The 8,355-nt window shown below is 52.5% G+C and overlaps 1 protein-coding gene across 3 annotated transcripts; it reads right to left on the reverse strand.

Moving 5' to 3' along the window:
* Positions 1 to 262: 262 nt before the first annotated feature.
* IRF1 (interferon regulatory factor 1) lies at positions 263 to 7,089 on the reverse strand. 3 transcript variants are annotated; one of them, XM_074155956.1, is made up of 10 exons: positions 6,888 to 7,089; positions 5,681 to 5,770; positions 4,703 to 4,802; positions 4,340 to 4,516; positions 3,982 to 4,031; positions 3,726 to 3,861; positions 3,432 to 3,557; positions 2,593 to 2,636; positions 1,871 to 2,003; positions 263 to 1,385 (listed from the first exon to the last, which is right to left on the reverse strand). In XM_074155956.1, exons 2-10 carry the CDS (start codon positions 5,765 to 5,767, stop codon positions 1,285 to 1,287), a joined length of 954 nt encoding a protein of 317 aa, XP_074012057.1. In that variant the 5' UTR covers positions 5,768 to 5,770; positions 6,888 to 7,089; the 3' UTR covers positions 263 to 1,284. The 3 variants fall into 3 exon arrangements, with proteins under 3 accessions (XP_074012057.1, XP_074012056.1, XP_074012055.1); XM_074155955.1 differs by having other exon boundaries at positions 5,681 to 5,775; positions 6,888 to 6,994; XM_074155954.1 differs by having other exon boundaries at positions 2,593 to 2,639; positions 5,681 to 5,775; positions 6,888 to 6,994.
* Positions 7,090 to 8,355: the final 1,266 nt, after the last annotated feature.

Here is an 8,355-nt window from a genome sequence, read left to right on the forward strand (position 1 = left end):
GCAGATATAAAGCAATTCCCCCCCCCCCCGAGGACCTGGACAAGCAAGATTCCACCCATCAGCTACACTAGGAAGAGGTGGGGGTGGAAAACAGGAGCAAACTGTCCTAAATTCCCTGTGCTTCCGTGACTCATCAAAAAAAAAAAAAAACAACCCAAAAAAACCCAAAACCCTCCAACTGTCAAGAGCACAGCTGTTTGGGTATTTTCAAGGAATCTGGAACTCAATCTCAGAGCTCTCCCATGAGAACAAGTAAACATGTCATATATAAAACATTTTTATTAAAACAAATATACAGCACTTTATATACAAAAATAAAATGTACAAGAAAAAATATCTATTACAGCTTAGTGATTCAATTCTTACTGTACTACACATAAACTAGAACCTCCTCCGTCCTGCACTCCTGCTCAGGCCAGCCCCAGGGGGAGGTCTGGGGGGGCGATGCAGCGGGCTGCATACAGTACTGTGGGTGTCCTGGCAGAGTGCTAGACGGGACCTCCAAAGGCATGGCATAAATAAAGAGCTCTGCCCCTGTTCAGTGCAAAAAAAATTGTTCTACGTGGCAGCTCTTCGACTCTTGCATGGCCAGAGCCATGGCATGCCTACCAGCAGGTAACGTCCTACGCGTAGACCGGGATAAGTGTACTATGTAGAAGCAAAGCCTAAAACTGAATTTTTCACATTTTTACTGGTCTAAGTATTTACAGAGTTTTGAATGATCTCAAAAGGTGAACTATGTGATGCGGTAAAATCAAAGAAGAGAGGGCCAATTAGTGCAATTTTTCTGGCTAAGTGTAATGACAGTCGACAAGCTTCCATGTCCCCAGTGTCGCCCAGGTAAGCAGCAACCAAAAAACTAACAGGTAAGAGACTCCTCTGCAGCATCTCTCCTCGGCACCCCGTGGGTAAAGTGCTCGTCACATCTCACACCGGGGGGAGGCCGGTACCCTCGTCCCCAGACCCCCGGCACAACTCCCCCCAATCCCACAGGACAGCGGGAACCTTCCAGCAAAAGCTTCACCTCCAAAGCCGTGACCAGGCTGAGCATCCTCCGTGCCAGGACTCCTGATAATGAGATGGGAATCCTGGGATTTTTTTTTTTTTTTAAACATTTATAATGGAGTTTTCCCTCGCTAACCTTTTCAGGCCTAAAAAGTTAAAACGGAAAACAAAAGCTACTTTCTTCGTTCAGTCAGTAACAAAACAAGTTTCTTCCATTCTCTTCAGGCTTGTCAAAGTTTCTACCCAAGAGCAGTTCGTGGTGGGGGAAGCCGAGGGGGTTTACAAGCTGCAGGGAATGACTTGCATGGTAGGTCTCACTGTCTCCAGCCAGGAGAAGTCCAGGCCACTTTTCTGGTCAAAGAACCTGAACTCCAGGTCTCCTAGAGAAAATAAAGCAAGAACGGAGTATTTAATCACATGCAGCAGGAGCAAAATAGTGTACATATGCATGTGTTTGTATATATAATATATATATGTATAAAAATATATCAAAAATTGAGAGATTTCTCAGATGTAAATACTTTAGCCCAATATTTTACTAAAATTCTCTAAATGCTCTCCACTAAACTATGCAATTTAAGTTCTTGCTAGTGGAAATACTTTAGTTACATTGCAAGGAGCTCCTGAAAGCTGGCATAGCTTCCCTGTGTATAATGCTAGTCTGCACTGTACTCTTCCTGGAGGCATTTTTCTCCTTTTCCTTTTTATCAACAAACTCCTTACCAGCCTTCCGACAGGGAGGGATACGCGATATCCGGGATATGTGAATCCCTCGCTCCCTCCCAATTAGTATCTGGCACGAAAACCCTCGGCCGCGTCACCCCGTGGCCCCGACCCTCAGCCAGAGCCCAGGAGGAGCCCGTACCTGAAGTGGTGTCGATCTCCCCATCCTGCTCCTTGTAGCTGTAGGTGCCCATGGTCTGGGTGCCCGGCTCGTTGGTGAGGAAGCCTTTGCCCCCCACGCTGGTGGTGTGCCAGTCCTGCACGGGCTCTAGCAGCTGTAAGAGAGGAAAGGAGACGGTAAAAACCGCTCCTTCTGCCCGTGGGTGCAGTATTTTATTCCTTTCTCTTCGTTAGAAGACAGGTAAGCAAAAAAGATCAAATTATAGCTTCTCGTGCTAAATTATATAAGCTTGGTTTACTCCCAGTTTAAAAAAAAAAAAAAAAAAAGTTAATGCAAAACAGGGGAGGCCAGAGCACCTTCGGTGATGAAACCCCTATCTTATCAGTGGGATAAGCGTGACACATCTGGAAAAACCGATTAAGGGCTGTCCATGTCAGACAGAGTTGGAGGGAAGGGCAACCTAAAGTCTGGGGAACCCCTGCAGGCTCCGATACCTTCACTTCCAGCAGCTTTCCCTGACTTTCACAGGCAGAGACATAGATGTGTCACCTCCAGCTTGTGTTTGTGAAGTAGCCTTCTTTTTGTATTTAATTTTTCAGCCTTCCTCACTAATTAAGGGCCTGGGATTACGTAAATGTATGTTCAGTTTATACAGGACTGGGGCTGACAGCTGCTCCCTTCCTCCCTTGGTGCAAACAGCAACTTTGGGCAACTTTTTTTCTGACCATAAGGGCTAGTTTTACCTTAAAAATGTCCGAATTAATTTCCTCTTCATCTTCATCTGTGACTGCTTTGTAAGCATATGCAAAAAAAAAAAAAAGAAGAATAAAACAGATGTAGATGTCAACATTTTTTGCACGTTAGCCCTCACACTTCTGCTTCTTCACCACACAACCCACTTCATACTCTCGTCACACAGCACCCCTGCCTTTTACTGTCCCCTCCCCACAGATGAGGCTGAGGAGGGGCTCACAGATTCGATGCAGGGAGGTCCATCAGTATCCCTTCATCAACCATACATCAGGGTGTGTGGCCCTGGCCAGCTCTGAAGCCTCCCCAGGTGTCACCAAAGCAGAGCCCGCTTGGAGGAAGATGACTTGCACCCCAATTAAGAACCACTCTTCTATACCCATGTTAATTATTTTTTTGTCCCACTGGGAAGCCTGGTTTCCTCCACTGTCACTCTTGTGCCCAACTCTGTCCTGCTTCTGGCACGGCCTTGGGAACCCCCAATCCCACCCTCCCAGCTCACAAATCTCTCCTCTTCTTCACAGGCTGATCCACCTGTGCCACCGTGTTGACCCTGTGAGACAAAGCCTGTCCCTTGACCCACACGTGCCAAGCAAGTGGCATTTGAGGGACTTTCACCCATGAGCAGCTCCTCCTGCAAGTGGCACGTGCCCTTCTGTAACCTGGCTGGTTTGGTAGCTCCAGACACCCAAATCCATCAGGTGGAGGTTGGGTTTCTTTCTACAAGACAACTCTTGCCTCTCCTGGTCCCCCAGGCACTCCTTCACCCCGCTGCCTTGCCTCCAACCAACCGACCGATAAAAGACCAAGGTAGGATCAAAGAAATACCCACCTTCCGAGGACGAAGCCAGGGGAGACACCTGGAGCTGGTAGAGGTCGTTGGTGCTGTCAGCCATGGTGATTTCCATCGGTGGCCTCCAGTCGGTCAGGGAGCCGCTCACCTCGCAGGAGGAGAGGCCTGTGGGATGCACCAGGAGGAGTTGGCACTCGCAGGAGAAGACACAACCACCTATTATTTCTTCCCTGCCCGTCTGACGGCGCAGCCGGGCCCAGCCCCAAGAGCCACCTTTGTCTTTTGGTGCCGAGATTGTGGGTTTAGCACAGAGAGCTAAAACCTGAGTCTCACCTAAGGTGATGGACGCGCTCTCAACCTCCACTTCCTTTCCCGCGTAGTCGTGCACGGTGTAGCCACTGTGGTCATCGGGCAGAGGAGTGTTGGTTAGTCTTTCTGCTGAATCCTCCATCCTCATGTCTTCATACGACTACAAAAATAAGGGCGAAGAATGAGAGACTTGTGAGTTCTTAGACAAGTTCCCATATGAAAAAAAAAATCGAAGTATGAAAACCACCAAACCCACCAGCTGCCTTCTTCAGACACATACCTTTCTTTTGCTCCTGTTTCTTGCTTCTCTTGAAGACTTTGACTTCCTTTCTGTTAAATAAAAATAAGACTAAGGTGAGAAAGGGCTGCAGGGCTGACATTTCAGGCGAGCGTGAGCTCTTGTGGCTTTGAGCCCTGCTCAGCAAGCAGCGAGTCCCCATCGCCGCCTGATGAGGCTTTCTTTAGAAGAATTTGGGCTAAAATGAGCCATTTGTACTAACTGTTACCCATGGTAATAACCAGTGACTAGCACCAGTGCTACCAGCAGCTCTGTTATTGCCCTGCCTACGCGGAGCAGGGAATTTAAGTGGTGTTTAAGTGGAAGCTGCGTAACCCCAGCTGGATTGCTGAAGCCTTACCTTTCTTCTGATCCTTTGTCAGGGGCGGCAGCATCCTGTAAACCCTGACAGCACTGGAGCCTTTGTTGATGCTTTTATCCTTCACTTCTTCAATGTCGGGCAGGGAATTCATAGCACAGCGGAAGTTGGCCTTCCAGGTTTTCGGGTCAGGGTCTTTCTCACCTACTTTGTATCTTCCTATAAATAAGAGATAGGGTGAGTGTTTGGGCTTTTTTGTGCTAGTTCTTCCCACAAAAATAAAAATTTAATTTCTATTTTCTCCGCTATACACCGTAGCAGTTAATATAGCTACCCAAGTCAAGAGAAAAGACACCTTGTCTGAGCTACTGAGCTGACTGACGGAAACGTAAAGCCAACACACACCTGTATGAATGGCCCAGCTCCGGAAAAGGCAGGCGTCTTTCTCCATGTCCCAGCCGTGCTTAGCTGCATGTTTCCACGGGATTTGAAACATCATCTTATCCTGAAGTTAAACCAATAGAGACGTGAATTGAAAAAGAAGCGTTAGATGCCGGTTTGGAACGACAGCTTTAATCAAAGAATTCGCAGCAGCAGCTCAGAAACTTTACAAACTCTCTGTCCTGTGTCTTAATTAAGCATCCATTGATCCATCTATTTTGCCCAATGCATACAAGGCTTTTTAGGAGTTCTGAAACTGGGAAAGCCACATGTGGTATGGTACACTAGAAGTAAGCAATATTGCCAATTTTTATCCCAGAATCATTTAAATACATTGCATCTCATCTATTAGTATATCATCAACTTAGTATATCAAGAATATAGCAATATTTTCCAGGTATGCTTTGGGAGAAAAATCCCTTTTTAAAGTTACCCATAAGATCCTGCAGGATTCCTAAGAAAAATAAGTCCTAGCTTAAAAATCATGGATTTTTATCATTATCATCATGGATATGGAAATCTCAGAGAAAGAGACCTGGTTCAATGAGACCAGGGATCTCGCCCTGGGCTACAGGTACAGGGATGTGCCTTCCAGAGCAAAGGGAGACAAATCCAGGCCAGATCTTAAAACTGGGAGCAACTGGGAGTCTAACAGTAGCTACTCAACTGGGACAGGAGGTGACTTGGCTCAACTGCACAGCAGGAGTTAAAAGAGATCTTGGAGTTCTCTTGGTTCTCCACCATGTTCAGATTGCATTTAATTTATTATTTTTCCTGAGAACAAAACCAGCTGGTTTTTAAACATAATGTTTGCAAGTTTTCTCCATGTTTTTTCTTTCCTTCATGATCTTGACTCATATTTAGCGTCCTCTAAGAGCAAGAACGGTTAACAATACAGAAGCAATACCAATAATGATAATAATAGTAATAAACAGCCCTCACCTTGTTAATCCATATCAGGCCTGGTATTTGATTGGAATTAATCTGCATTTCCAACCAGGGCCTCATGCGCATTCTTGACACCGGCATGTTCTCACCTATGAAAGAAGTAACAGGTCAGCAAAAACCTCATCACTCCTTTAACCCCCCCTGGAATGCCACCCCTCCCTTCCCTCTGCACGGTGGGCACCGCCACTAACGCTACCGGATGCGTCCAAAACTACTTTTCCAGCGTTTTAATTCTTTTTCGGTATTTTCCACCTGCTCCCGGAGGAGCTTCCCGCTCAGCCCGGCGAGTGCCAAAAATAACCCCGGAGACTAGAAGCCTGGAAAGGGGCTGTTCCTTCACCCTGTTGCTGCGGGGGGACCTTTCCGGGGCCCCGACGCACCTCCCGGGGCAGGATCCCACCGCCCGCTCCCGGTTTTCCCAGGAACGGGTGCGAGTCTCCCCGCGGGGACCGGTGCGGGGCTGCGGGACCCTCCCCCGCGGCCACAGAGAGGCACTAACTGCACAGCCGCCTTCTTAAAAGTTTATTATTAATTAAATTGCGCAAGGTTGGGGGGGCCTGGCCCTGCTGCAGGGGGGAAATCCCCAATTAGCAGCCCCCCCCCCCTCCCCGGCTCCCGGCCGCGCAGGCGGAGCGGGGCGGCCCGGCGCTCCCAGCCCTTCCTCTGCAGAACAAAAATTTCCTGTTTGTGGTGGGTTTTTTTGTCAGTTTTTTTGTTGGTTTTGTTTTTTTTTTTTTTTAAGATAAGATTTCCCAAACAACACATTTCTAACCCACACCGGCAACGCGCCCGGCGCCGGGACGAGGTGCCCGCTCCGGGGGAGGCGGGGGTCAGCCCGCGGGGACCGCGGCTCCGGGACGCCGGATCCAGCCCCGGGGCTCGGCGCTGGCACCGGCTCAACGGCGGAGCGGAGCCTCCGGCAGCCACGCCCGGACGTGCCCGTTCCCGCGGGTGCGGGGCTACATCCCGCCCCGTCCCCTCCCGGGGGTTAGACAGGGGGGCTGCGACCGCTGCCCGCCGGAGGGATGCCCGGTGCCCACGGGGTGACAAGCCGCGCTCCCTCAACCCGCCCTCTCGGCGAGCAGAGCCGCGCCGCGCTCCCGGGGAGCTGCGGGGCGCGCCTTCTCCCGGAGCCGCCGGTGCGGTGCAAATCCGGGGAAGGGGCGAGCTCCTCGACGGGAGGGGACGCGCCGGGACCCACCTCGCTATCGCCGTGCAGCGCCGAGCCCTGCGTCCCGCGGTGAACCGAGCGGATCGGAGCGAAGCCGAGCGCAACCCTCTTACTCCACCGCCCGCCCTCCCGCCTCTGCCGCCCGCGGGACGCGCCCTCGGGTATAACGCGGCGGCGCCCGGGATTCCCCGCCGCCCCGGGCCCGGCCGCGTCTCAGCCAATCAGCGCCGCGGCGGGGCAGGCAGCGCCTCCCATTGGCTGCCGCCGGCGGCATCACTTCGGGGAAATCACGCTGTTGTAGCACCAGCGGCGGCGGGAGGGGAGGGGAGGGGAGGGGGGGGGCGGGCGGGGGGGAGGGAGAGCACCGCCCACCCCCCCGCCGCGCGCCACGGCCCCGCCCCCGCCCGGGCCGCCGTCCTGCGGGGGGGGGGGGGGGCGGCTCCGGTACCGCGGGGTCCTGCGGGGTATGGACACACCGCGGGGCTCGGAGCACGACCCAGCCGGGCCCCGGCTCCCCCATCCCAAGGGTCCCACGGAGGGATCCAGCCCTCGTCCCTACGGAGGGGTTCAGCCCCTAGCCCCGCCGCAGGATCCAGCCCCCCGTCCTCCCGGGGGATCCAGCCCGCATCCCACCGAGGGATCCAGTTCCAGTTCCCTGAGTGATGCAACCCCCGGCCCCACTGAGGCATCCAGCCCTCCGTCCCATGCAGGGATCCACTCTCCATCCCACTGAGGGATCCAGCCCCCATCCCATGGAGGGATCCAGCCCCAGTTCCCTGAGGGGTGTAGCCCCTGTCCCACTGAGGGATCCAGTCCCCATCCCGTGGAGGGATTCAACCCCTGTCCCCCCAAGGGACTGCCCCTGTGCAGCGGCTCTTCACGCACGTCCTGCCAGCTGGATGTAGCCCATTAATCCCAAGATGCAGACTCCCAGACTTCCACCAGCCCATAGCAACCTCCACAAATTCGGAAGGGATGTGAATGAAATGCAGGGTCCAGATGAGGCTATTTTGAGCCGGGTGGGGGCTCGGCCAGTGGCCAGGCTGCTCCTGGTCAACCTGCTGCGGCAAGTTGAGGAACCGGCCCCGGTGCCGCCGCTGAGCAGCCCGGTTCCCCGGAGAGCTGCCGCGGGACTCTGGGTTGGTACCACTCCAAAGGGCATAACTTCACTGTTGACAGCAGGACTAATGATCAGGGAGGGCCTAACCTGTATTTTTATTTATTCGGTGCTCGCCATTTGCAGAAGGGATGTGGTGGGGCCTGGGGTAACAGGAAGAGTCACGGGTGGTAGAAAGAAGGTCAATAGGAAAGGAAATGAAATACGCGAAGCCTGTTGGCGGTGCTCCTGACCATCTCCTCTGCATTTATGCTTTCATGGTGCGTTGTGGTCAATATGCAGCGAGTTGTCCAGTGTCAGCCCAATTCCCCCCAGTGATGCAAGGCTGAAAGCTCATTATACGCACGGCTGAAAGAAACGGATCGGTGGAGCCGCCAGAGC

Source organism: Numenius arquata, chromosome 11, assembly GCF_964106895.1.
Source record: "Numenius arquata chromosome 11, bNumArq3.hap1.1, whole genome shotgun sequence".
In the NCBI taxonomy this organism is placed as follows: Eukaryota; Metazoa; Chordata; class Aves; order Charadriiformes; family Scolopacidae; genus Numenius; species Numenius arquata.